The sequence below is a fragment of the Alternaria alternata genome, assembly GCF_001642055.1.
Source record: "Alternaria alternata strain SRC1lrK2f unplaced genomic scaffold CC77scaffold_12, whole genome shotgun sequence".
NCBI lineage: Eukaryota > Fungi > Ascomycota > Dothideomycetes > Pleosporales > Pleosporaceae > Alternaria > Alternaria alternata.
In genome coordinates this window covers 577,014-604,030 of record NW_017306201.1, presented here as the reverse complement: position 1 = coordinate 604,030, position 27,017 = coordinate 577,014, and the positions used below count along the sequence as shown (strand labels likewise).

The 27,017-nt window shown below is 52.5% G+C and overlaps 7 protein-coding genes across 7 annotated transcripts; 2 read left to right on the top strand and 5 right to left on the bottom strand.

The window, feature by feature from the left end:
* Nucleotides 1-14: 14 nt before the first annotated feature.
* Nucleotides 15-1,744, bottom strand: CC77DRAFT_1031848 (cell wall assembly and cell proliferation coordinating protein; the record flags this gene model as incomplete). Its single annotated transcript, XM_018526693.1, has 2 exons — nt 15-1,632; nt 1,734-1,744. 2 exons carry the CDS (start codon nt 1,742-1,744, stop codon nt 15-17), a joined length of 1,629 nt encoding a protein of 542 aa, XP_018385235.1.
* A 1,892-nt stretch (nt 1,745-3,636) lies between these two features.
* CC77DRAFT_141742 (hypothetical protein) lies at nt 3,637-6,004 on the bottom strand. Its single transcript, XM_018530241.1, has 3 exons — nt 5,690-6,004; nt 5,300-5,628; nt 3,637-5,249 (listed from the first exon to the last, which is right to left on the bottom strand). The coding sequence occupies exons 1-3, from the start codon at nt 5,745-5,747 to the stop codon at nt 3,897-3,899; spliced, it is 1,740 nt and encodes a 579-aa protein (XP_018385234.1). The 5' UTR covers nt 5,748-6,004; the 3' UTR covers nt 3,637-3,896.
* A 258-nt stretch (nt 6,005-6,262) lies between these two features.
* Nucleotides 6,263-13,600, top strand: CC77DRAFT_1009520 (hypothetical protein; the record flags this gene model as incomplete). The annotated part of the gene is made up of 2 exons (XM_018523601.1): nt 6,263-8,297; nt 8,370-13,600. 2 exons carry the CDS (start codon nt 6,263-6,265, stop codon nt 13,598-13,600), a joined length of 7,266 nt encoding a protein of 2,421 aa, XP_018385233.1.
* A 1,920-nt stretch (nt 13,601-15,520) lies between these two features.
* On the bottom strand, nt 15,521-17,213 carry CC77DRAFT_141732 (TPT-domain-containing protein). The gene is made up of 3 exons (XM_018530240.1): nt 17,114-17,213; nt 16,815-17,010; nt 15,521-16,761 (listed from the first exon to the last, which is right to left on the bottom strand). The coding sequence occupies exons 1-3, from the start codon at nt 17,115-17,117 to the stop codon at nt 15,939-15,941; spliced, it is 1,023 nt and encodes a 340-aa protein (XP_018385232.1). The 5' UTR covers nt 17,118-17,213; the 3' UTR covers nt 15,521-15,938.
* Nucleotides 17,214-18,217: 1,004 nt separating this feature from the next.
* On the bottom strand, nt 18,218-24,125 carry CC77DRAFT_1021183 (helicase SWR1). The gene is made up of 4 exons (XM_018525218.1): nt 23,317-24,125; nt 22,978-23,202; nt 18,684-22,923; nt 18,218-18,633 (listed from the first exon to the last, which is right to left on the bottom strand). Exons 1-4 carry the CDS (start codon nt 23,698-23,700, stop codon nt 18,476-18,478), a joined length of 5,007 nt encoding a protein of 1,668 aa, XP_018385231.1. The 5' UTR covers nt 23,701-24,125; the 3' UTR covers nt 18,218-18,475.
* A 289-nt stretch (nt 24,126-24,414) lies between these two features.
* On the top strand, nt 24,415-25,914 carry CC77DRAFT_141715 (brix domain-containing protein 2). The gene is made up of 3 exons (XM_018530239.1): nt 24,415-24,875; nt 24,926-24,984; nt 25,034-25,914. The coding sequence occupies exons 1-3, from the start codon at nt 24,786-24,788 to the stop codon at nt 25,809-25,811; spliced, it is 927 nt and encodes a 308-aa protein (XP_018385230.1). The 5' UTR covers nt 24,415-24,785; the 3' UTR covers nt 25,812-25,914.
* On the bottom strand, nt 25,870-26,929 carry CC77DRAFT_1021180 (hypothetical protein). Its single transcript, XM_018525217.1, has one exon. The coding sequence runs from the start codon at nt 26,869-26,871 to the stop codon at nt 26,017-26,019; it is 855 nt and encodes a 284-aa protein (XP_018385229.1). The 5' UTR covers nt 26,872-26,929; the 3' UTR covers nt 25,870-26,016.
* Between the last annotated feature and the right edge of the window lie 88 nt (nt 26,930-27,017).

Genomic DNA, 27,017 nt, shown 5'->3' with positions numbered 1-27,017 from the left:
TTATGGCGGGATTCCTATATCTCGACAGTCTTGAGATCTTCTGTTTCGGCGGTCGCAGCGATAGGGCTCTTCACCGACTTTGGGCTTTTCAGTGAAGAAGGCGTTTCAGGCTTGGTGTCTTGGTTCTCTTTGTTGTTCTCCTTATCGCTGCTGAGACTGTCGCGGGGAGTAGGTAGGCGGGCAGTGGGGAGCTCGTCACTGGGCCTTGGTGTGTCCATGGAGATCAGGTTCTCCGAGGGTGTGGCAGCCTTGGCATCGAGGTTCGTGTGGACGCGAATAGGTGCTGGGTTTTCTTCCGCAACTCGGGCGAGCGGGCTTGAAAGTTTGCCACGCGGGCTGACGCCTTTGGGTGGTTTGGAGAGGCGGTGGGGGCTTCGGCCGCGGTCTTCTGGTCCCATTACAGGGCTGTGGTAGGGGCTGCTCGCAGTGCTACTGGGGACGACCATACCCGGCGCGTTGGGGTTGACACGCAGACCGCTGTTCGGGCGTCCCTTGGGCCGCCGGCGACCGTGCTTCTGATCGCATCGCCAGCGGAGGACTTCTAGGTAGGGTGGCTCAACGTTCTGCTTCTTGAATGCCAACAGCTTCAGCTCGCCCGTCTCCTCATCCATGTGTACGTCCTTGGAGGCAAAGTCATCTGCGGCCATAGCTAGTAGAGCGCCCCACGAGCGTGCGACGACATATTTGCAGTCGTAGTCGCGGCCGAAGATGATGATCTGGCCCCATGTGCCATTGGGACCCGGAGCGAGATCGACGGCAAGGTAGTTGCCTCCCCAGTCGCGGGCCAGAGGGATCCATGCTGGGTGGGCATAGGCCTTTTGTACGGCATTCGGGGGCTGCGAGTCCTGACGCGCGAGGAGGTCTTGTCGCCAGAGAGGGTTGCCTGTGCTCTGGACTGTAGCCACAGGAGGAGCTGTAGAGGAGCCGGCGAAAGCCTTGACTGGGATTTGCGGTGTTCGGTAGTCGACCTTTGTGGTGAGGTATTCCTCAGCGACCTTTCGCCAGTTCTTCCACTCCATGACAATCTCCTCGCAGTCGAGCAACATGAGACCAAAGATGACACCGGTCGGGAGACCGCCGCGCTCCTGGCCGTCGTGGACCTGCAGCGACTCGCGAATGTCCATAGGGAGCGTCGCATCGAGCTCGTGCTCCAGCTCGTTGACGTCGTTCGATGTGCAGCCCTCGCACAAGTTGTCGAAGAGCTCTTGGTAGTGGTCCTCGACCCAGCGGTCGATACGCCTCCACGAGTGGCTAACAGGTGGTGGCGGGGGCAGGCCCTCGTTGAAGTCCTGCATCTGGATCTGGCCATTGGCGCCCTTGTCGAACGTGTCCGAGTCCATGGTGGCCTGGCGGCTCAGGGAGCCACGCATTCCAGGCGAGTAGGGGGAGCTGGGAGACATGGGGCCTTGGGGGGAGCCGATGAAGCCATTGCTGGTCGCGAGCTCGTCGTGCTGGTAGGGCGAGTGCAGGTCAGCGCGGGACTCGGCGCCGCTCGCCGTGATGGAGGTGAGGGCAGCGTGGCGGCTCTGGGGAATGGGGATGTGACGGCCGGTGCGGTACGGCGAGTCGTGCGAGGCGTGGCGGTCGTACGAGGTCATGGTGTGCCAGAAGTCCTTCAAGGACGAAGTTATTCTGGGCAAATGTTAGCCATGTCTGCCAATGTGGTGGTGGTTGTGTGCGCGGGGGGCGGCGCAAGGGAGGCGTGTGAGGCATGTGAGGCCGGGGTGTCGTACTGTTGTGCCATGGTGTCGACAAGTCTTGGGGGGAGCGGAACAGCGAAAAGAGCGTATGGGTGCGCTCTGCGCTGTCAACCTGTGGGCGGTGTTCCGGGACTCAGCGAGTGTCGAGTGCTTGTCGCTGGGAGCAGCGGTCTGGGTCGAGTCTTGTGGTTTGGTAAGCGTTGGCAGGAGCTTGGATTGGGAATCGAGAAAACGGATTCCAGGTGACGTTAAGGGGTGCCGACGCGCCAAGACTAAAGCACGACCGGGATGGCCCTAGACAGATTGACGAGCGTTGAATGCGCAATGCTGGCCCACTGCTTCAGGACAAGGACGAGGAGCAGGTGACAGCCTCAGGGTGAATGCGCTCGAGAGCTTGTCGTGGCCGGCGCCCGCAACTATTATGGTACCAGTCGTGTTGTTGTTATGGTTCGTCGGCTGCATAACAAAGACCTGCAACCACTCACGCCGGCCTCTGGGCAGCCGCGACCTATCTACTTCCTCCTCAATCTCTCCACTCGAACCCCCCTCTCCCTCGACCACGGAGCCAACTTGAACTGACCCCCTGGCCATTGGCGTTTATTAATAGCCTCTTAGCACCCCTATGTATCGCCATTGCCACCCACATCACACTGACTTTCCTTCTACTTAACCAACAGTATCCCCATTTGGTCGCGCAATACCTGTTCGCTTTTGCCGTGGCCAATTCACTCCCTAGCCGACCCCCATGCGGCCCATTTTCGCCGCCTCACATCGGCGCCGTTCGTCCAACCGTGGGCCTGTTTCAGGCTTCGGCGGCGTCGTGCGCGCCAACGAGGGGCTTTACCGGGTGGCTTCGCGTAGCTTAGCTTCTACCGCTCCCTACCCCGTTGGAACTTAGGAGCTGCTTCTGCATCTATGGCGCCCTCAAGGCGGTGTAAAACGAAACGTGCCACTTTTATGCTCTTACCTCGTCTTAGCAAAAACAATCCGACACATGTGCGGCATATTTCTTCAAACACGACATATCTATTCAATACTTCTGCCACGTACACAAGCAATTCCTTGACAACACCATCATTAGCCTGACGCGCGCGCACGCGCGTTTCTGTTTCGTGATTACATCGTCCATCTCCAAATCTTCAGCTATGGAATCCTTCGATAGAGATAATGCGCATCCCCCGCTAGTCCTGCACCAGATCTTCAATTTCCGCCATAATCTCCTAAAGGGTTATGCCTAATCTTGGTCCATGATGCGGTCAGCACAGCTGCCTGTCTTCATGACGTAGACCGATAGTCGGCAAGCACGTATCGCCCGCGTAACGTTGACGACCATGCATGGTGTGCAGCAAACCAGAGTTAATTGCTATGACCTTGGGTATGTTTCATATTAACATGGCGGGCAGTTCCGATCAACTATCTGATCCGTAGCACCAATTGCGACTCGCCCTAAGCTTCCGTCATCTTCTACAGAGCTTGTCCTTGAACTTTGTACCTCGCCAAGTGCGTGTCCCTCCACTAGTAAAGCTTCGTGTTGCGCCCTCTCGGATCACGATATTGCCGCGCATCCGGGAACAGGCGTTTGTGGGTTGTGTGATGTGGTGAGAGCCGGCGGGGTGCGGGGTGTTGCAAGGCTGTTTGCTGATATTTTTAGCCGCCGCGCAACTCTCTCGCCACATCGCATGGTAACCGATGTGGCTATTGTGGAGTAACACTCATGTCCTCATTACGACCCCATCGCTCGACGTTCAGTTTGACTTCGGAGATTTGCTGCGCTAGCCTGGCCTGGTTTACCCCAGAGTCGCACGTCGTATTGCCTGGCGCGTGGGTCAGATACGAGGTGATGTGCGTTGAGTAAGCGCCCTTCGTCCCGACCCGGTACTGTAGCGTTGAGGCGCGGCCGTGGTTTGTTTCTTCTAGTCTTTCGCTCGAGTATTGTTATTGAAACTTCAGCTGGATGTTGTGTATCGTTTGGTTGCTTGGTGACTATCGTTCTTATGGTCTGTTGTTGGACCTTGAGCATTTTGGTGGTTTAGTCTCGCCATGCAAACATGATCGGAAAACGCCGTGCTGACAGGTTGGGCGCATTTTCTTGGTTATTCCTCTTCTTGTTCTACACGTCTCCAGCATCGTAGACTGAATCTTGCAAACCGATGCTGTGTTGGAACTGCTCTAGTCTTGTGCTGAAAACCTGTAACATTAGGCCAAAGTCTTGCCCAAGAACTGGTTTAGCTCCTCCTGCAACGGCAGTACGATATTCTCAACTGCAGCTTGGAGGCAGTTGGTGTCCTGTAAATTAACCGTGGGATCGACAGACTCTTTCATACAATAACTGACTGCACTTTGATAAGCAGCAGACAGTTCCCCAGCTTCGTTTTGTATCCAGTTATGTACCAAGGTAAGGAGGTTATATTTCTGATCTGCTGAACCGTCACCAGTTTCGTTTTCAAACTCCGACTGGTGGTATTTTTCGGCAGTCGTTCCGAAGTAAAGCTCGAGCAATGCTACGGCTAAAGCGAGCAAGAAATTGTTCTTCAAAAACATTTGGTTGTGACCTTTCGATCCGTTTTCAGAACGGTCAGCTGCATTCGGAGCGAGGTATGCGCGATCGAGATCGATCGGACACGTGGTATCTGATGTTCGGTGGAAAAGAATGTCTCGCGCAGCCCACTCGTTGGCAAGCCAGGGCGTCGAGTTAAGGTAGAGTATACTGGACGCTAATGTCAACGCTAGGCTATATCTCTCTTTCCTGCTCAACTTAGAGCGTTTTCCGTTGATGACCGGTGGCCTCTCTAGCAGTGTCTCCAGAGATATCAGTTCTGTACTAGGAATCTGTGCTTCTGCCGTGTCGACTGAGTAAGCCCCTCGTAGTTTGCTTTTACTGTCTAACGAGAAGCCGATGGTCGGGGACTTCTTATAGAGTTGTTGAATAGATGCGCAAAGGTCTTTGACCTCCTCATATGAAGGTGGTGAAGTGGTCGCTGGATCTTGAACTGCGTAAGGAGGAAGCGATCCGAAGCTGACATTCCTTTGCATCCTATTCGGTTTGGGGGAGGCCATCGGTGAAAGACAGGCATCGTCCTCCTCGTCGACGCAGATCCTAGCGGCTTGAAAAGTCCACGAAACGCCACTGCTGTCAGGCGAAATGGTCGAAAAAGAGATATTGAAACTTGTCTTGTTATTGCGGAGCGCCTCCCGAAATCTCGGCGCAAATATGTCTCCGCGAGGGTCGAGTTGGAGACTTGCTGTATGGGAAGACTTGCATGAGCATGACCAGCACACACAAAGTGCGTCGTGTAGAATCTTGGCATAGCGCTGCAGCTTCTGCAAGCGTGTAGCATACGAAGGCTTGCTCGGTCTATGGTAGGTCTCGATCTTTTCACTCTTTTCCGTGAACCTCTCGAGCTGCCTGTTGCACTCATCAAGCTTCTCTAGAAGTGCGCTTAACTTCTTCTTGCTCATACCAAAACGAACACGCTTGCGGAATTCGAATTTGTCGTTGGACTTCTTAGGGTTCGCGGCAAGCAACGTGTCGAGATTGTTACGAGTAAGCTACAAACGGCGTCAGTCAATGATGCACTGAATATACCCCATGTATTTACCTCGGCTGCGCCGTCCAAATCTAGTCTACTCGCGATGCTCTTCGTGATTTGTTCGATCTCCGCCATGATACTTTGATACGAGTTGTAAGCGTTTTGAAGCTTGTCTTGGAGCGCCGTTTCCTTGCTCTTCCACAGTCCCCGAGATGCCATGGGATCAGTAGTCATTTTTGTCCATTCGGCTTCAGAGGTGATGGAGCCGAAAAGTATCCGAATTGTCAGCTCGTAGTGATCGTACTGGGCCCTGAGTTTCCTGAGAAGGGCGGGATACTCAATGTCTCGATCCCACATGCTCCTCAAAGTACTAAGTCCTTCTCTGTAGCTATCGATTCCTAAGAAAATAAATTAGTAAGCCGTTTACTGATTGTTGGTCGAGATAAAAACATTACATACCTTGAATAATCAGCGGCAAAGCGCCAAGTACAAGGCCAGCTACCTCGATTCCGCTCATTGTAGCTTTCAACTTAGGACTCGGGATAAATGTCGATGTTGCGCGTCATTGGCGAATGGTGGAAGAAACGAACGCCGAGCGGGGTTCGAGTCTGAATCTCTTGACTGGACCTCACGGTAGACACACGAAGAGACGCAAATGAGCCACAACTATTAGCTATGAGAGAACCATCGTTTTGCGAGGGAGAGTGAATAGGACGCGCGAATCTGTTGATTTGCGAAGGACACGAGGTTGCGAGAAGGTGCCACTGTCTGCGAGGCGGCTGAACTGCGCCCCCCACCAATCTGGAAAGAACCTAGCATCGCCTCACCCCATGCAGTCATTAGGCTGCACAATGGCACAGGCGCTTACTAGCCAAATGCCATCTCGTTGCGGACCAGAATGAACAAAGAACATCTACCAGCTTATACGACTCGACTGTCTGGGTTCACGATACCTTTCTACTCCGATGTCTGAGACCCCTCAGAGCCGCAAGTCCCCGCTCGCTTCCGTCCTCGGCATGCTAAGCTCTCATAATGTCGACCCTTAGGCTCGCAACAGCTGCTAACATACGCGCTTTCCAAATTTTGACCGATGCTCTTCGTGCAAGCGACAGTAAGTCTACGGAAGAAGTAGACAGCGATGCGCTCGAGGATGAGATCGGAAGGTTCAGAGTATGGGCTGGTAATCTGGGTGCGCTGCAGAAAGGTCACAGCTCGCTAGACTACAGGCTACGCGACTCCCCGAATCTGCTTAGCAGTGCACTCAAGCTTCTGAACGAGCTCGAGCACAACCTCAATGAGACCTTTGCAGTCATATCCGGAGCTCGTCTACCTTTCGAGGCGCAAACATCGACGGAAGAAGTTGAGGAAGATGAAAACGACGATGGGTTCTTCAGCGAAGAAGACGACAGTGATAGCGATGGACCCAGGAGCGAGTTGAAGATGAGGTTTGAGGAAGTGGTTGACATCATCGACAATCTCTACAAGCTTAGCGTACGCATCAGAACGCCTAGCATACACTCGAGATCACTTAAAGCTTCCTCTTATATGCCAAAAGATCCAGAGACGGGAGTGGATATCCTTGATGCTTATGCTGAGCTGGACAGAAAGCATGTTCAGGAGCTACTCCTGCAATTACGAAAACAGCATCCTTCGGGGGCTCAAGAAGAACAAGCCTCTCTGATTGACAGGCTAAGCTCCTCTATCACGCTACGTAGGCGGCATTTCAAGTACTGGAAGCGACATCGTGACAAACTCGGCGCTTCCGCAATTCCTGAAGAGGCACCAGAGCCTGTCGTACCTGCTTCACGTGAGGCACCTAACACAACCCGTAATGACAACCTCGAAGCCTTTCCAACAACCCCGATGATCACCACCTCAAGACCGACGCCAAGCCAGAAGACTGGCAAGACTCTCTTGTCAGGCACGGAAGCGACACACCATCATCAGTCTCTAGATGACATAGTGGATACCAAGTCGGTGACAAGCTACGCTGTGACAGTGAGGGATCTGCACGGGAAAGGCATTGAATTACCGCCTCCGCCCAAAGCTGCCAACGGCGACAAAGACTTCGAGTGTCCGTATTGTTGGATCGTTTGCCCTGCAAGATATGGCAAAGGACGAGCTTGGAAGACGCATCTGCTACAAGATCTGCAGCCATATATCTGTACATACCAGGACTGCGAGAGCTCTCAACAGCTCTTCCGTAGTCGCCGGGAGTGGGCCGAACACGAAGCGACTCATCGTAAACTATGGCGATGTCCAGAACACGCAGCGGCCTTGTATAGCTCTGTTTCTGGTCTTGAGAACCATCTTCGACAAGACCATAATGGCAGCTTCCCTGAAGATCAGATAGCAGTCATTGCCAAGATCGGGGAGACGACAGCAATGGATACACGCACTAAGTGTCCGATCTGCTATGTACCTGCAGATACTGCCAGTCTAGGTGATTTACAAAGCCACATCGCAAACCATCTGGAACGCTTCGCTACCTTCGCACTGCCTCACGGGAGGGAAGACGACGCGGAAGGCGCAAGCAGCATCGCAAGCCGTGGGAGTTCCAACTCTCAATCCCTACCCGACTCGTTCCGCACAGACACGAGCGCTGACGAAATCGAGCTGGATGATACTCCAAAATTATATGATTCGTCTGAGATCCTCCATGTAAAGGAGCCTGGACAGAATTTACTGTCCGCAGAGAGATTGCAGCAACTTCCCGACGAGAGTCATAATCGGTTAGCCATGATCGCAAGCCAATCGAATGATCTGGAGGATTCGGAAGATGAGCAACCTGATAATCAGCAGATTGACGAAGACGTATCGCTTTCACACAAGAAACACCTAGACCATGTGGAAGCATTCAGACAACATGTCCTGACTCTTCCAGGGGCCTTGTCCGTTCGATTCTATCGACGCTATGGTTCCTGGCGTGGCTCGATAACTTTCGCTGATGATTGGGTTGGTGAGGAGGCGCTGAAGGTCTTCGATACTCAGCGCTTCCCCAACATGGATTTCAAACCCAAAAAGGACACGAGCAAGTGGAATTTCACCAGGATCAACCCACCAAATAGTAAGTGGATAAATGAATGGCGACTAGGCCGCTTGTAACTGTTTGAGCATACTGACGATATTACTGCTACAGAAAAAGAGCATACGTTCAATCGCCAGTCAACGGCGGATACACAGACTACCGAAGATGCTGAGACATTTTCAACTGGATCTGAGTTGTACGACCAAGAAGCCGAAGATTCAGAAAAACAAGCAATCATCTCAACAGCCGACATCCCCACATTGCGTTCCTTATACCAATCTCGGCGGCTGTTGCAGCGCGATCAGAGCTTTGCGCCAAACGATGCCTATAACCAGATGATCTCGTTCTGTCATTACGATCTGACAAGGCTGAGAGTAGATGCCATCGTCAATAATGCTCCATCTAACTTCAAGGCCCAACCTGATCCAAAATCGTTGCATTATGTTATATACCAAAGGGGTGGATCAGGTCTCAGGAATGAGGCAAGATCAAAACCTAGAGTCAAGGCGGGTCAGGTCGAGCTCACTCATGGACACGATCTTCCGGCTTCGTGGGTGATACACGCTGCAGCGCCAACATATACCGGTTCCAAAGGTGTCGGTCAATTCAACATTTTGAGCGCGTGCTATCGTGAGGCTCTGAAAACAGCTGCTACTTACGAACTCAAGACGATCGCTTTTCCTTGCCTAGGCACTGGAGGTTGCATGTTTCCGCCACGTGTTGCTGCACGCATAGCGCTGCAAGAGATCAGAGAATATCTGGACGCACATCCTGAGCATCGCCCCGAGCGAATTATCTTTTGCGTAAAAGCAGCGATCGACGAGAAGGCGTACACAGACTTCTTACCGGTCTTCTTTCCACCTACGCATGGAGATCTCGACAGAGCAAGAACATCGGACTGGTCAGCGAATCGCGCCGCGTTATCGGCTCAGATACTAGAGACACGTTCACAGCTTCAAAAGGCCTTAACTGACATGTCCGATACCTACGTTTTTAGATCGCAGACTGCTGAGACTAGCGCATGTGCCCACGACATGGGGAGGATCGATTTCGCGCTGTTGTCCATGCGCAACTATCTTTTGGGATCAAAGGAGCTTAAGCGGAGTCTTGGAGATCTCAATCTACTGTGCTCTGTCATTTCAACCGCATGTAGTACCATATCGGAGATCGCAGAACGAGCGAAAGAAGTAGGCTTCACCAAAGAGGAGCAAAATTTCTGGGACGAAGCCAACACTGGTATGCAAGCCAGCCATGGATTTGATCTTTCAACTCTCTTCGACTATTGCTGGATGTTTGCGAACAGCTTAGATGGCGTCATAGGAGGCGATAGGAAGGAACCGGATTCGATGGCAAGAGCACGGCAAGTCTTGGAGAACTACGCTGTCAAACAGAAAAGTCAAGATGCGAAAGGTATCCGCGATCATTTGGACGAAGTCATACATGTGCGCAAATCCGAAGCACCTATCTCGAACAATCGAGAAATCATCCAAGTCCATCAGATACCTTCCGTTGCGCGGCTCTATCTACTTGGCGACCTTGAGGCCAAGCCAACGATGGCGCAACCGTCCACTTCATTCAACCATACTGTCTGCTTGCTAAGAGAAGATATCACCAGACTCGCAGTCGATGTTTTGGTCAACTCTACTGACGTTTCCTTTTCCGGCATGGGTACCTTGGATCGCACGGTTTTCAAGAAAGGTGGGCCGGGGCTACGTTGGGAAGTCGAAGCTGAGCAGATCGGACCATGTAAAGAAGGTGACGTCAAAGTAACTCCTCCTTTCCTCCTACCAGCCAAGCACGTTGTTCATGTCGTCCCGCCTGGTCAATTCAGAAAGGATACCAAGACGATCTTGAGAGGCATCTACCGGGAGATTCTACACACTGCCGTAGAACTGAGGGCGAGATCCGTCGCGATACCCAGCATTGGAACTGGTATGCTGAATTATCCGCGACGTGACTGCGCATCATTAGCCATGGAGGAAGTGAAACGATTCCTTGAATCCGCAGAACCGGCTAATGGTCTCGACAAGATCATCTTCGTGGTCTTTTCCTCCAATGACGAGTTCGTTTACAAGAGCCTTCTGCCGGTCTACTTTCCGCCGCCGAAACGCAGGGTTTCCGATGCATCACAACGCGAGGAGCAGACCTCCGCTCAACACCAGGCAGCGATGACCATAGATGACCACATGCGAAAAGAAGCTGAGCGAGAAGAGAGAAAAGATGAGATACGAGAAAGATTTGCACAAGATACCCCACTTCCAGCGTCTTTTCGACAAACTGATGAGACCCGAGAAGACTCGTCTTCATCAAAGCCATCTGCTACAATTCTTCCTGCCTCATCTGACTTGCGGAAGCTGTCCGAGGTCAATGAGGAAGTTAGACAAATGCGTTACCGACAAATCATTCAACAGACGCAGATGTGGACCCACGAGTCCCGCCCCATGGATAAAAGCGAAGAACATGCATTTTTCCAATTCGAATCGCATGTTGACGACTGTGATACGTGTCATAATGGATTATATGAGAGGCGCCATGAACTCTGCCAACAGGGCTACCGTCTTGGGGAAGACATATGGCAGCGTGTGGAAATGTCTCCACATGCAAACGTCCATGCCAGACGAGATAGATACAAATTGGAGGTACCAGCGGATCGTTTGCCTAGCTCCATGCTTTTGCTCTCGACTATCGCGCAAAACGCTACGCAAAGCACACAGACGGAAAGTGGCCTTGGACATCCGTTCTTCCAGACAGTCACACCTCGCGAGGCAAAACCAAAGGACCCGGCTCATGAAGATGAGAATGCGTCGCACCATTCCGTAGTTGAAGATGAGAAGTCCACTGTGTCGACTACAGAGCCACCTGCGGTGATCCATGCCTCAGTCCTTGCTCCGTTGACGTTGGGGGACTGGGTGCACTCTGTTCTCCATATCCATCAGAGCAAGATCGAGCTATATCGTACAGATATTTATTCTGAAGACATTCCGTATGCAACGGTAGATCTTGCTGGTGCCAGTTCATCTTTGACTCGAGGCGCTACATTGGACTACTCTAACCAGCAGGCGCAGGCCAGAGCCGCAGACTATCAACAAGCGCTGATATACCACCACTGGATGCTGCAGAATGGTTACCCGAACCACCGACCGCCTTCTCTCCATATCTTCCAAGACCCACATGTTTCCGCTGTGCGTCTACCTCTACATGCAACGTCTTTGTTTGTGGTAAGATGGGGAGAGACGAAGGGAAAAGGAACACAGGGAGTGAAGTTGACTCGAATGATGGAACGATGGCATTTTCTCGACGCATTCGCTCCCGAAGCTCCAGCGCTGTTCGACGCTCTTCAACGGCTTGTCAACCGTAACAACAAGACCCAGAGAGATCTGGCAACGCTTTGGACGATCGGAAATGAAACCGACAAAGACTACCTCGATAAGCGGGAGAAGAGCCTGCAGTCTTCCGCACATGTCTCGAAAGATGTCGCGTCCAGCTCAGGCGGTGAACCAGATGATATGAAACCGAATTCAGGAGGTGACGCGCAGTCCGAAAAGATTCTTGCATATCTTTCCCATGATCTCAAGACACGAAGTGGATCCTACATAGGGCAAACCACCAACAGGATTGCTGACGCAGTTGATATTGACGCCGGTCTGGTCAACACGGTGTTGCACACCCTTGCTGCACATGGACGCGTGCACAATACTATCAATGATGATACCTGGGTCATCTCGGAACCGACTAAAGAGCTTCCTCCAATTGAACAAGAGCCACAACCACCTGAACCAAGCGATGATTACCTGTTCACCCCAGCTGGTCAGTTTACTCTAGCTGGTTGGATAGTATCATGCTTGATTCGTAACTGCCAAGGACTATCTCTTGAGGATCTTGCTTTCCAACTTCAAGCTCCTTCTTCAAGAATTCTGACGATGATACATCGATTAGCACAGGACGGATACATCGCGAGTGGACCTGATGAACACACGTGGATTCTGACCGACTTGGGCGAGCAGAAAGCACTCGAGATACGAGTGAGAGAAGAAAGAGACGCCAAGCGAGTCACTGAGTTGCCCCCGAACGAGAATCCACCAAGCGACCTATCCGAACGTGCTCTATCCTACTTGAAAAGCCTGCCTGGAATAAGCGAAAACATATCAGATCTCGCGGCTACTTTCGATATCCCGGTTGCAGAGCTTCGACCGGTACTCGACAAGCTGGAGTCTGAGGGCTTAGTAGAGAATAAGGATGATAGGTCGAGTTGGACGGCATCGCTCCCAACAGATAACCAAGCTAGTGACACACATCTTCCGGTGTACAACCCGTTTGCATCTACCAGGGATCATCGACCTATCTCACCGCAACTACGACATACACGGTCGCTGGATTTCAACTCACCTACACCTCCCGGAATTCGCACGCCTTCTTTGCGTAGTACGTCGCCAGTAGTAGAGTCTATCATTGAGACTAGCCACGATGACGACGAATCAAGCGGACCGAGGTCCAGGGTAAGCCGGGGCGAGCAACTGTTCCATCGCTTTAATCTCCCGAATCCAACGTCCTATCGCAAACAGTCCGTTTCTAATGTCAACCTCATGTCACACGAATCAGAGCATCCGGCCGACAATAGGCCTACCTCAGGAACTGACCGCAAGCAAAAGCTCGCAACAACCGGAGACCTAGAGCGTACCCAGGAACTCGTCGACTTTGATGAGCCGGCAATCGATACTGATGAACAGGCAAACAAAATGAAGTATGGTCGTCATGGAGACATCAATCCAGGAAACATACTTTGGTACAATGACAGCGGTGCTGATCACGAGGTTCTGAAAGGCGACCTAAAGATAGCCGACTTCGGGCAAGCAGAGCTCAACAACCTACTGAGCCGAACGCAACCTCGTGATGTTGCCAACACTTCGGAGGTAGAGACAGAAAAGATGCACCTAGAAGAGAAGGAAGCCGAGACCCCCGATACAAGTAAAGTGGGCAGCTCAAAAGATGAAAGCGGTCCAAATGAAAGAAATGTGACTGAGCACATCGGTGAAATGGCTAGGGAATTTGTGGAACGTGTTGCTATCGAGACAAAAGGGTCTATAGAAGGATCCAGCTGGAGAGATGGAAAGGGTGCGAAACAAAGGAAACAGACCAGATCCACTAGAGAAATAGCAGAAGATATCGACGAAGACCTACAAGCAGGTACAGCAAGTAACTTGAGACGAGCCAGGATGGCAAAGGAAAAGAAACATAAAAAATCGAGTAGAGCATCAGCAAAAGATATCGACGATGAATTGGAGGACTACGATGGGCAGGAGGAAGACTACGTGGATAACGAGGAAGAGACGGTGAAGAGTTAGTGCTGGGTCGATGAGAACCGGAGATCTCAACTGTTCATTGGATGCATGTTGGTTCTGGGCGTCTGTGTTGATAAGGCTCTGGTTCTCTTCTTTCGGGATGAAGTATGTGAAACCGGGCCGCTTCTGGAGAATGGCAATGCACTATTTTCAATCAATCTTTTTTGGACCCCTGGTATATCGGAATTGCCTATCAATAGGTGTCCTTGTCAACCTTACTATCACACACACACACACACACACACACACACACACACACACACACACACACACACACACACACACACACGTAGCATGTTAAATGTAAACGCTCAAGGAATAACTGAACACGCAAGGGAACAAATTTGGCGTGAGCATGTACACACTCAGGCGTACCACCTCTTTAGTAAGCTGCATCTATATATGTAATTGCTAAAGCATCTTGTGCGCCTCAGATATAATTTGCACAAAGACGTACGTGCATAACATGGAAATTTGAATGGCCTTCGTATTGCAAAACGACATGTAGAAAACACGCCCAGGTCTACCCAACCGCCAAACTCCAATCATAATCGTAAACCCATGCTACCAAATGCCCAAATGGTATACCAAAAAACGCCAATCCCAGATTACCCCATTTTGTCGTCTAACAACCGCCGCCGCCGCCGCCGCCGCCTCCATCTCCTCCACCACCTCCTCCGCATCCACCATCTCCGCCGGAGAAACCACCTCCACCATCTCCTCCACTGAAGAAACCACCACCGCCTCCGTATCCTGCTGCGTATGCACCGTGACCTCCACCATAAGTACCACCGCCGCCGTGACGGCGCTTGTTACGTTTTGTTTGGCGCATCGGAGGAGGGTATTCAGAAGGTGATTTGGACATGCCGCAGCCCATTTTTGCGATGGGTCGTTGATGTGTGTAGATTTGTTGGATTATGCGAAACTGTCGCTGATTACGCGTATCCGACAGTTGGATACGTGTGGTGTAATTGTATGAGATACGTAGGTACTCGAGATTTGTATTCGATAATGATGCGTATGCGACGTAGATGAAAGTATCGTAGACACTTTACAATATGAGAAAGTGTTGGTATGACCTTGTAAGAACCGGTTTCGTGACGAGGATGATGATGATGATATCTCCCTGAACCACAGGACACCACGAACCCTATATACCTACCACGACTCCCATCTTACCCAACCATAATCATGCGCACACCATCTGCAAGCAGCCAAAGTCTGCCTTACAGAATGCGCAGAACTAGGGCACAAGTCATCAGGCCCCCCAAACACAGCATCCACAATCGTCATATCTCCTACTCCCATCTGGGTCTGACGAAGCGAGGTATCCAGTCGCAATCCACCTTTTTCTCTCTCTAACATCAGCCTAAGCCCACAACGTGACCGGCGGCCTGAATTCACAGCCCGTCGAAGCGTTGTACCACTACCCGATTGATGCGAGCGTGTCTTGCCCACCTTATCTGTCGCAGCTGCTTTGATTCGCCAACTCGCATAAGGGCTCATAAGGCTTACCAGATCGCCAGTCCCTATTTACCCGAAGAGGAAGTAATCGAGCGCGCAGGGCTGAGTGGGAAGCCGAGTGCGGCTGTGCAGACAACATCACGTGGATTGCGATCTTCATCTCTCGGCCCGAAAATTGTGGTTCGCGTGGCTGGAACAGGTTAACGCCTTTTACCGGTGGAAGGCGCGAAGAACATTATTATGGGTTCGATGGCTCGAGTAGCTGGGACATGTGGCTGTGGTTATTTCCGAATGTTTGGGTGTCGATTTGTCGGTCGCAACAGTATGTGGATAGTGTACAAAGACCTGCGTAGCGATGTTGTAATGCGATACGAATGCACCTGTACGAGGCATACGACAAGTCTTTCTCCAAGGCTAAGGCAAGGCACACTTGTTCCAATCAGCTAAGGTATCTCCAGTCCATATACGATAAGCTGTTGAACTTTAGGAATTATATCATTGGAGTATATAGCGCCGTATCGATAAACATGATCAAAGAAAACCCCAGATGGTTAGGGAAGAAAAGATGCTTGCTACAAGCATAAAAGATGGGTCTCCAAACTCCCCGCTGCTGACCCCCCTAAGAAGAAGTGACCGGATGTCAAGAAAAGCGCTTTGGTGTCTGAACCGTGCCAATCTATCGTCGTCAAGTTGTTTTTGTAAAAAGGCGTAACCACTCGCCTAGCCCATTCCACGCATTGCTATCGAGCCCAATCCCAAAAAATGCGTAGCCAAAAGCGATGAAGATGTAAGGGAAGCTCCAAACCCAACGAATGCTCGTCGCGCGAACGGCACAAAGGTCCGCATACACAGACAACAGAGCATCTTGTCTCGCATCTTACTTTCCGCCCTGCTTCTTTGCCTTGAGAGCAAGGTGCGAGTACACCCAGCCACCACCAAGCGCGAGAAGTACACCAAACCACTCTCTGCCACTCAATATCTTGCCTTCACTGTACCATCCTATACTCAAGATCATGATAGTCTTGAGGTGGCTGACAATGTTGAATGTGAGTGCACTCGTGCGACCAATGATCAAGAACTGGCTCAAGTTGTACATAGAAGCCATGATACCAGAGGCGCAAACGCTCCAGAGGATATCGGTGGGTACAGTTGAAAGATTCGGGATTGTGTCGAAGAACGGGACGAAGGGAATGAGGAGGCAGACGGAGATTGGCGCCTGGTTGAGCAGAAGTTGAGGTGGGGAAACAGCAAAGTCTTCAATCTTCTTGCCAATCCAGATCTGGTACAGAGCAGTGCTGCAGAATGCTAGTGTGGCCACGATGACACCGAAGAGCTGGGTCTTGGCAGCCTCGTTGATGGTGAAAGAAACACCAATGCATGTGGCCAAGATTGCAGCCAGCATGTATCGTGTGACCTGCTTTCGGAACAGAACAAAGTTGATGAGAACGACGGTCGGTGTAGTCATGACCTTGGAGAGCTGGTAGAATCCGATCGAGTTGAAGGTCAAGCTAAGGTTGCCAAGCACAACGTATCCGGCGAAGAAGCCGCAGACGGGCAGCATGTTCCAGACGTTCAGTCGCACGGCCTTGAAGGCGTGGAAAGGTCGGAGGGTCGAGATGAAGAGGACGAGGCCGGTGGCTGTGAAATGCCACATGACGACCATGAGTTGACAGCCTTTTAGTTGCTTGTCGCTGAAGACCCTATCCGGCTGTCAGTAAAGTCGCACAATGGCTGAACAGGTGTACTGCCATACCGCTTGCTCAAAAAAATCAAGCCCAGGGTTGAGAGGGTATTGAGCGCAATCCAGAAACATGTTATCAGCTTCTCCTTGAGCGATACTGGCGTGGGCTCGGTCAAGGGTTTCTCGAAAGTGGGCAGCTCTTCGAGCTCGTGAGACTCTCGGGGGTCGACATTGTCGACGAGACCCTCGATTGAGGGGCGCTTCTCAACTGCATGTCTGTCAGTCCCTGACGTGTTCCATTTCTGACAAGTGGTATGCCGTCGACACGCGAAGTGTCAAGGGTCTAGGCGGTGTCCGGGGGCTCGACGTACCCATGGTATGCGATGCTGAATGACGAATGTAGCGAGCGACAGTAGACGGGCAGGCTCGTGTCGACTATGCCTTCATGCCAGTGGGAAGGTGCGAGCTGGCAATGCGAGTGGAGGCGTAAGACGAGGAAGGCGCGGGCTGATGGTGTTGTTGCACGGTAGTAGCGGGTGAGCCGGGGGAGGTGCGGCGGTGCAAGCAGATGGTCCGGTGTGGCTTCAGAAGCGACCGAGGTAGTTGCAGCGACGAGAAACAACAACAGAGAAGCCGGAAGATGAAGATGCGGTTGCGAAAGTGCGACCGAAAATGTCGAGAAGGGCGAACGAGGCGGGGAGGGCCAAGGGGGAACACGACAGAAGACCCGAGTGAGATGCTATCCGAAAGGGATCCTCAGACGCCAAGGCCAATGAATGTTGAAGGGGGCGAAGACGATGCAGGGTTCGTTGTTCAGGCACGTGCACGACAAGCCACCAGCCCCAGTCTCCAGGCCAATCAATCCTCTCCTAGCGCCACGCTGTCAGCCAAATCTACGAGGTTAATTTTAGGCCTTGATGCGGTAGCGCTACTGCTTTCGGTTCCGTGCCGTCAAGAATCCAGATGTTGACAAGCAAGAGTGCGCAGCTCTGAACATGTCCATGATGCTGTAATGTCGATGCATCCTGCTCACGGCCTTGGCAAACTCTCCTACCCATATTTCCAAGACATGATGGTCGTCACATCGTTTGGGCATTGCTTCTGTAATGCCGACACATCCGGCTCTGCTCCGCCCATCATTCGGACAAAATATCTCCCCCGTCGCACCACTGTCGTTCCCCCAATACGAGTTACGGCGGATACAGCATACGCAACTCCTCCGCATCCACACATTGGTGCTACCTGCGGCTGCACGTAATCTTGTTGGTTGCGCGTCCTGGGCGCATACACGTAGTATCTAAAGCTTTTCAAGTTGATGACATGGCCGACTTTTGAGAGGGTATGCTTGCTTGCGAGCGGAAATTTAGCTGCTGACACCCTAGGGCCAATTGCACCGAGCGTCAAGATCTTCTCTCATCTTGTATTGCTGTTCTCGGTCAAACGAGGTTCCATCGTTGCACAACAAACCAATCAACCGCGTGTGACATAACAGTAACGTGTTCTCTTGAATTTTTCAACTCCCCAATCTATGCAGAGAGGCCTCGTAAATACTAGCCTTCAAGTGATCGACCCTAGCGCACAGAGAAAGACGGATAGTGTACACATACATGAATCCCACACCCTACAAGAAAACCAACATAATCGAGTAGCCCATCGGTAATACTACTCCTGCTACTGCCTTCGCATCGAATTATAGACATGTAAAGAAATATGTCGTCGTGGTGTTACAAAAATTATACCTCTCCGTCAGCGACAGCAAGGCGCTGCTTAGCTGTCTTCGCCTTTTTACTCAACCCACCCTTCTTACGCTTGCCGCCCGCAGGCGCTTCAGTGGGTGCGATGGGTGTAGCGGCACCACTTGCCTTCGCGCTCTCGTCAAAGTGTCCTTCGCCTGGTTCTAGTCAGTACATGTTCTCAATCAAGTGCGACGTAATTACTCACCCTCGTGGTACATGTCATCGAGGTTAGCCTCCGCCCGTTGCTTCTTCTTGCTGCGCTTCTTGCCTGGCGGAGCATTCTTCTCTTGCTCGGCCAGCTCTGCCTCCTTCTTCTCGATCTCGGCAGCCTGGTCATCGTCGACGAGCCACATGGCCATGTCCTTGGTCCTGTTCTCCCTGGAGCGGGTGTTGAAATCAACTCCAGCACCACCGCCTCCAGAGATGACGACGCGCTGCACTTCTTCCTTCTGGAGGGCACGCTTGCGGATACGTTCTTCGATAGTCCCGCGGGTGATCAGTCTGTAAACAGTGACCTGTCGTGTTTGTCCGAGACGATGAGCACGGTCCATAGCTTGGGAATCAATGGTAGGATTCCAATCCGAGTCGTAGAAGATGACTGTGTCGGCTGATGTCAGGTTAATACCGAGACCACCAGCACGGGTTGATAGGAGGAAGACGAAGATAGAACGGTCGCTCTGGAAGTCGGCAACCGTATCACGGCGGTCCTCCAGCTTAGTGGATCCGTCAAGACGGCAGTACTTGTAATTCCTGTACGTCAAGTACTCCTCCATCAGATCCATCATCCTAGTCATCTGGAAGTACAGCAACACGCGATGATCATTTGCCTTCAACTCCTTCAACAATGCATCTAGCTGAGCCAGCTTGCCAGAGTCGGTAACGAAGCGCGACATGGACGGTGCTTCGATATGAGTGAATCGCGTCCGCTCGTTGGTAGGCGGTGGTAGCCTGTTACTGACAGTCAAACTAGAGCTCTCCTTCTTGCTTTCCAGCAGAGCTTGCTCGGTCGCCTCCGAAACACCGAAGAGTGCGGAACGGATAGGAGCATTGAAGAAGAGGCTCTGGGTCTCTGCGATGACACCCTGGCTAGCACAGTACAGCTCGACTGGAGGCGCAGATGCCTTTGGCTTGGCACAAGGCTCAATGACATTCAAGCCTGTCTTTTCGAAAGCTGTCCTGGCAACGTTGAAGAGACCCTGCATATGTCCCTCGGCTGTGATCTCAGCTAGAGGGGCGCGATCCTGGCGATCAACAATGTTCAACATCGAATGCTTCGGCTCCCATTCGCCGTTGTCATTGTCGTAGAACACGTTAAAACGGCCAACCTTGTTTGGCTTCTGCTCGGCAGCGAGAGCTCGCTGGAAGAGACCACTCTTGGCGATTCTTGAAGCCTCAGTGGCGGACAAGTCAGAGAAGCGAAGCCACGAGAAGGCACCAGCTTCCTTGGCAGATAGGGCGATGTTGTCCGGGCTCCATACATTCATCAGATTGTCTAGGTAGCGTCCCTTGAAGCCAGCCTTCTGGTTGTCTGGTCCAGCAAGCTCTAGCCGGCCACCCTCACGGCCCACAAGTCGTGGCAAAGGGTACTCGATCAAGTTGCGTGTAGAGTATCCTATCCTGACATTTTGGCCTTCGCGTAGGAAAGAGGCAGTTTCGGCGAAAGAGGCGAAAGAGAATGGTGACCAGGTATCGGCTCGCTCAAACAGATCGGGGTGGTTGCAGACCTTCCTGAACTGCATGACTAAGTTCATGAGGGTTGCACTATCCTGCTCGTCTCCGACTGCCTTCTCGACTAGATCCATGATGTTGATCTTTGAACGGAGGTTGGCGTAGTAAGCACGCTGTCGGTATGTCAGGTCGCAGTAGACGTCAAGCTCGATCTTGTCTCCAAGCTCCTTCTGCACATGCTTCTTGACACGACGCAACATGAATGGCTTCAAGATCATATGCAGTCGCCGCAGTTGGTCTTCGTTGAGCTTAGTGTTACTCTGTGCGTGACTCTCAATGTCCTTGGAGAACCACTCGCTGAACTCGTCGTGAGAGTCGAACAAGCTAGGCATGATGAAATGAAGAAGAGCCCAAAGTTCCTGCATGTTGTTCTGGATAGGTGTACCCGTCAGCAGTAGCCTGTTACGAGAATGGAAACCGAGTAGACTCTTCCATCGAGAACTCTGCGAAGATTTGATAGCTTGAGCCTCGTCGAGGATCATGTATTGCCAACGCATCTTCTGGAAGTATTGTGCATCCTGGACGACCAACTGGTACGAGGAGACAACAACGTGGAACGGAGAGTCGCGGGTGTATGTAACGTGCTTCCTGTCCCAGAGTTTACGGAGAATCTTCCGGTCCTTCGCGGTACCCCAGTAGGGGATGACGTTTAGATCTGGCACAAATTTCGTGATTTCCTGTTGCCAGTTGTGAAGTGTCGATGCGGGGGCGATGACAAGGAAGGGTCCCCAGATATTGTATCTCTCAGCAAGATATGCCATGACCGATATCGATTGGACCGTCTTTCCAAGACCCATCTCATCAGCAAGAATACCGTTGATACCTTGTTCGTACAAATTTACGAGCCAGTTAAGACCCTTCAATTGGTACTCCTTGAGCGTACAATTGAGAAGACCTGGTTGGGGGATCCAGTCTTCCTTGTTCTGTAGACCAGACGGGTTCTGGAAGTTCATTTCGCCATCTTCTTCGTCGTCGCCAGACTTATTGAAGGCGCGGGCACGGTCTTGGGCTTGTTGAATAGCATGTTGGGCGTTCGCCATGGCAGCTGCGTTGAGGGCGGTCTCATCCTCGTTGTCAAAGTCGAGATCCTCGAAGTTGGTGACCTTGGCGCCTCCTTCCGCAGACATCTCTCCAACATCGATGCTAGGCTTGGCTGCTGCTTGTGGATCAGCTGCAGCAGCGTCGGCATCATCGGTCGAACGCTCAATCTCGTCTGTCCTGGCCTTCTTTCCGATGAAATGAGAGTAAAGTTCAGTCTGTGAGATAAGGAAGTTCAGCTTCCGCTTCTGTCGGTTTGCTTCACGATCAGCTTCAGCCTTCTTCGCATTCTCCAACTCCTGACGCTCGGCATTCTTTCGAGATTCGCGCTCATCACGTTCATTTCTCTTCCAGAAAGCAAGCATCTCACGCATACCTCGCTTGGCCCTAGCTTGCGTGTCCTTCTGGTTTTTGTTTGTACGCATCTGCCATCGGCGAGCCTCCTTCGCGGCCAGTTGGGCAGTCTTTCGGAGGTTCGATTGCTTTGTCGACAACGAGTTCTCCTTGATGCGGACAACCTTGGGAACATCTTTGCGAGCCAAGTCTTTGACGATCTGGTGGTAGAGGTTACGGTATACGGACGAGTCGTAGGAAGTCAAGACGACAGGGCCCAGGTCCTCTGTATAGCTACGGCCTCGTAGAGAGTCAAGGCGTGCTTCCTCGCGCGGCGCGATCACGGGAAGATCGTCTCCACGGTCGATAGCGGCCTGACCGGCTGCGGCAGCATCCTTTTCGGCCTGCTTTTGCTCCTTGCTCTTCTTAAGACGCCCGGTGCCACGGTTGCCCTTGCGCTTTCCACCTGCGAGGTCATCCGAGGCTTGGAAGGAGCTCATAGTACCTCCCTCCATATTCGGCCCATGTGGAGTGACCTCGCGGATGTCCTTGCTAGGGGCATTACCTTGCAGAAGCTGAGTGGTAGTCTTGGCCTTGCGCTCGGCCTTCTGTGCAGCCAGCAGGTGTCGTTCCTTTTCTTCCTCGTTCTCAGCCTGACCTGCCTTTGCCAAAGCTTCTGCCCGCTTAGCTTCCTCATTCTGTATGGTCTTCTCCCGCCTTCGCTTGCGCTGCATGTCCTTCTTGCGCTCCTTCTCTTCAGCAATCTCCTGGCTCTGAACTTGCTGCCATGCATCGCCCTCGTGTTCGACGTTGTATGAATGCTTTGCGTAATCGCGGTGGGCGGCGGACACGTCTTGATAGCGTGTTAAGAAAGCAGTGCGTCGCTTCTTGCGCTTATTCGCCTCCGCAACTCCGACTTCTAGAAGACGCTTCTGGCTCTTCTGCTTGAAGTCTTCAAGATCGCGTGGGGTGGCTGATTCGTCGATGTCGCTCATCTGCTTTGTCTCGATGTGTGCCAGGGCTGCCTCAATCTCGGCTTCGTCTGGCGCAGGCAATTCGCGAGTTGCGGACTGCAGCGGAGGTTGTATGGTACCGACCGGCGGCATTGCATCATATCCTCGCGGAGCATACCCATTTTCCTGATGGGGTAAATCAGCAGGCGCTGGGGAAGGCATTGCTTCTTGCTTGACAAAGTGAGAGGTTGGCAGAGGTTTTGATGTCTGATACGCATCAGCGGCGAGGGGAAGGGGTGGCTGAGCCTTGGGAGGAGGTTCGTTGTCGGCGCCGGAGGACATTATGCTCGAGAGTGACATGGGGTCGGCACGCGTTTGCGTTTGCGGTGGTGCCTGTAGTAGTGGTAAGCTGGGGTGATGGAGCGTCTGGGTCGCGCGTTTACTTACCTCCTCCTTGAAGGACGGCCTCCTCGCGTAGTCCGGTGGCGGCTGTACGGCTCCTCGGTTCATCGACTGATAGACCGAGGGCGACACGGGAGAGTGAGACATGGCCTCCATACTGCCGACGTGCTGGTGTTGCGAATGGGGGCGCTGCAGCGGCGAGTGATGCGCGTATGTGGTCGTGACGGGTGACTGATAGACCTTGTCGTAGGGGGATTGTGCCGACCGAGTCTATGGGAGGGTTGATGTTAGCCGCGTGTCCCTGCGTTGGGGATGGAGCCATGATGGCGATGATGAAGCAATGTATAATAGGGATGACTGGGGGCGTAGTGATGAAAGACGTACCTGTGCAGGATATTGAGTGTTGGTAGTGGTGTCGTAACGCGCCGGGTCCCTGGCTACACCTCGCTCTCCATTGTCAGAGGTCGGGTCGTAGTATCTGGACGTGTCGCGAGAATAGAGGGCCGTGCTGATGGGCGGCAGCTCGGTGGTGTTGGGAGAGTGTTGTGGAGGATGAGGGTGTGGATGGGGATGGTGCAGGTTTTGGTGGAGAGGCAAGGGCGCTGGTGTGTTTGGCGAATGGTGTTGGTATGGTTGGCCTGCCTGTGTCGGCGATCTGTGGTAAGCTGCTGGCGTAGGTTCCCCTTGGTGCCCTGGCGGCTTTCTTTCTCCTCGCGAATGCTCCTCCCCATCATCGACGGTCCGCCGCAGGACCGGATCGCGAAACATCAGGACAGCGCGTACGGGAGACTAGAGACGGCGAAACGGCTGCTCCATGGGCAACTAAATGCAGGCACTGGCGGTGGGGCGCGCAGGGAGCGCGGCGGCGACGGCAGGACGAATGCGCCTTGGGCGTGTGCCTCGAGATGGTCGTCTTGGGATTCGCGATGTGGATGCGACGGCGACAATGAGATGGAAGAGGGAAGATGGGATGGGGGTTGGTGTGGAGCAGCTTGCGCGCTGTCTAGATCACACACGAACGGTTGGCAAGTCAGCGTCTGCTTAGTGCGGCTGCGGCAACTATGTCCTGGAGCAGCTCCGGGCGTGATGCAGACCCGCGATGAGGTTTGATGGAGAGGCTGCGACCGGCTACGAGCAAGCAGATATGTATCACACGAGGCTGCGGAGCGCGATGAGGATGTCTGGCATGGCCGCATTACTCGTGGGGACCTTCATCGCGACTCTGCTCCGCTACTGGGCATGCCTCTTAACAAAGCACCTGAACCCCATCTCTCGTAGGAGCATACACGCCCAGATGGGGTGCATCGACCAATAATTCGCCTGCATGGAAACGGCGCCGTGCAGCGTGCAGCCCCTTCTCGTTTGTGGCTATCTGTTTCCTCTCTATTCCGAATCACCGTACACTGCTGCCACGCGTGTCCACGCCTAAGCTTTTCTTATTTCCAATCTCAGCACCTGCAACTCTTCTCTGCTCCGCGTGCCGGGTTGAGGCGTTGCCAGCTTCGGCTAATCTACCACGAGCCTCTGGACCTGCGGACGTGCGCATCTCATTTCGTCTCCAAATTCATCCGATTCCTGGATGCCGCCTCGTCCCACCCAGTCTTTCGTGCACGCAATGATACCAACAGCCGCGCAAAATGAACAGGGCAGAACGTTGGGGCTGCAACTTCCCATTGGGTGAAGCCTCACCACGACGGTGACGGAAGGCGCGACCATGCCGCGAAGAGCTCTAGCTTCTTCAGTATTAGCGCGGCCCGAGCGTAGATCGCGCTAAAACTCTGGGCGGTATCAATTCTCGAACTTTTTTGCAAAGGCGCATCCACACCGTCGAGCAACAACCATACAAACTCGCCATGGCTTCCGTATACAAGACCCTGTCCGGCGCGGAGAAAGACGAGAAGGAGATGGGCGAGAAGAGAAACAAGCAGCGAGTCCTCATTCTGGTAAGATTTCACGCGCGGCGCAAAGTGAGACCCATGCTAATCGACGGTAGAGTTCAAGAGGTGTTACCTTCCGACACCGACATTTGCTGCAAGACCTGTACTCGTTGATGTGAGTAATTCTACGCACCGCGGAACATCATTTACTAATCTCATAAAAGGCCCCACAGCCGGAAAGAGGCCAAACTCGACACCAAGACTAAGCTCTACCAACTCAATGAACTGGCAGAACTCTACAATTGCAACAACATCCTCTTTTTCGAAGCCCGTAAGGGTAAGGATCTCTACTGCTGGATGTCCAAGCCACCAAACGGCCCTACTGTAAAGATGCACCTGCAAAACTTGCACACCATGGAAGAGCTCAACTTCATCGGCAACTGTCTCAAGGGATCGCGGCCAGTTCTTTCTTTCGACGCTGCGTTCGACAAGCAGGCCCATTTGCGCGTGATCAAGGAGCTCTTCACCCAGATTTTCGGCGTTCCCAAGACGAGCCGAAAAGTCAAGCCTTTTGTAGACCACGTGATGGGCTTCACAGTCGCAGATGGCAAGATCTGGATTCGCGTATTTCAAATCAACGAAAGTGAGCCTGGAAAGAAGAAGCCTGTCGACGGCGAGGAGATGGATGTCGATGAGGCGCCCAAGAAGAAGAAGGGCGGTGAATTCGACGTCAGCCTTGTCGAGATCGGTCCCCGTTTCGTACTTACCCCCATCATCATCCAGGAGTCCAGCTTCGGAGGTCCTATCATCTATGAGAACAAGGAGTTCGTCTCGCCCAACCAGATCCGTTCCGACTTGAGGAAATCAAAGGCCGGCAGATTCAACAGGAGGACCGATGCGCAGAGGGATACGCTACTCAAGCACCAAGATCTGGGACTTACGTCGCACGGTGGACGCAAGAAGGAGAAGGATCCGCTCAGCGACAACGTACTATTCGCGTAAGATTGATGGCAATGTTTCGAGGGAAGGCAAAAATGGCGTTTATGGAATGCATAAATATAGGTCGGCGTCGATTTCTTGCTGGGCACGTGCCTGTATATAGCGATATACCCAAAAGCTATCGTCTAATGGGTAGCTCATTATAGAGCCGCCGTTAACCCAAGTGTGATTGTGTTCTTGATGGTATCAGAATTCAGATCGTTCAAGACTAACCCGTTGCATTTTGCGCTGCCATGCTCCTTTCCAGAGCATCTTTATAGTCGTCATCAACACCACTCACAACTGGGTTCCTTACTCCATACAACGCCCTGAAAGGATCAAGCACTAGCTGTGTTTGCGCAAAATGATTCTCATCTTGCACTCGATGTACTCGTCCACTCGGGAACCTTACGCGACTTATCGCGCCATCTATAAGATGTATGTGCAGCCGATGCAACTGTGGTGCAACAACCAACAAATCAACCAACTCGCGCACCTTACCCCGTATACCAGCTGGCAAGCCCCTTCCACCGCAGTTGTATTTGATCATGCCCGTATAATCATCCACAGATTCAACATTAATGATATAATTCCTGATCTTCAGCAGATTCCTCTGCGAGAAGTGATCCAAGAACTGATACGTCCGATTCGGCGTAAGGTTATTTGCAGTGCGCCAGCGGTACCGAAAGTTGATCGCATCGAACGTCACATCAATCACAAATGTGTTATCTCCATATAGCATATCCGCTGCCTCTTCATGTACTTGTCTTGACACGGCTAGTAGGTTGGTACTTCCGCGTCGCCAGACTATGTCGTTGCCTGTTTCGCGCTCCGCCTTGGGCAGAGTGCGTTGCATGCGCCAACCCCCATCACCGTTTTTCTGCCGCACGAAGGTCAGATTGTATTCGGATTTTGGGGGTGGGTCGGCGGGACGCTGGAAACGCACTTCGAAAGTTGTCGTGTGGGGGAGGACGGAGCTGTATATAAGGCGTCTGAGCTCGATCGGGAGGCGGAGAAGCGGGGGTGGCTGCGACGGCGTGTTGTTGGAGTAGGACTGCATCTTGCGCTCCTCGTGGACTGACATTTGACCTGCAGCTGCGGACTGTGAAGCTATACATGCCTCTATGTAGTTTACTTCATGTTCGTTGACGCCATCGGTGCTGTCCCGCCTCTCCACGCCGATTGGCCCCCACAATCCGGGTTAGCCCCCCTTGGCGGCATCCATCACGT

What these genes read in the sequence shown, in the direction of transcription:
- CC77DRAFT_141742 (XM_018530241.1), bottom strand. Translation starts at nt 5,747, where the DNA reads ATGAGCGGAATCGAGGTAGCTGGCCTTGTACTTGGCGCTTTGCCGCTG. An exon ending in TTTGCCGCTGATTATTCAAG is followed by an intron (nt 5,629 to 5,689) that starts GTATGTAATGTT and finishes TTATTTTCTTAG; the next exon opens with GAATCGATAGCTACAGAGAA. An exon ending in ATTTGGACGGCGCAGCCGAG is followed by an intron (nt 5,250 to 5,299) that starts GTAAATACATGG and finishes CGCCGTTTGTAG; the next exon opens with CTTACTCGTAACAATCTCGA.
- CC77DRAFT_141732 (XM_018530240.1), bottom strand. An exon ending in TTGATTTTTTTGAGCAAGCG is followed by an intron (nt 16,762 to 16,814) that starts GTATGGCAGTAC and finishes ACAGCCGGATAG; the next exon opens with GGTCTTCAGCGACAAGCAAC.
- CC77DRAFT_1021183 (XM_018525218.1), bottom strand. Translation starts at nt 23,700, where the DNA reads ATGTTTCGCGATCCGGTCCTGCGGCGGACCGTCGATGATGGGGAGGAG. An exon ending in GGCCGTCCTTCAAGGAGGAG is followed by an intron (nt 22,924 to 22,977) that starts GTAAGTAAACGC and finishes CCACTACTACAG; the next exon opens with GCACCACCGCAAACGCAAAC. An exon ending in CGATGACATGTACCACGAGG is followed by an intron (nt 18,634 to 18,683) that starts GTGAGTAATTAC and finishes GACTAGAACCAG; the next exon opens with GCGAAGGACACTTTGACGAG.
- CC77DRAFT_141715 (XM_018530239.1), top strand. Translation starts at nt 24,786, where the DNA reads ATGGCTTCCGTATACAAGACCCTGTCCGGCGCGGAGAAAGACGAGAAG. An exon ending in AGCAGCGAGTCCTCATTCTG is followed by an intron (nt 24,876 to 24,925) that starts GTAAGATTTCAC and finishes AATCGACGGTAG; the next exon opens with AGTTCAAGAGGTGTTACCTT. An exon ending in CAAGACCTGTACTCGTTGAT is followed by an intron (nt 24,985 to 25,033) that starts GTGAGTAATTCT and finishes ATCTCATAAAAG; the next exon opens with GCCCCACAGCCGGAAAGAGG.
- CC77DRAFT_1021180 (XM_018525217.1), bottom strand. Translation starts at nt 26,871, where the DNA reads ATGTCAGTCCACGAGGAGCGCAAGATGCAGTCCTACTCCAACAACACG.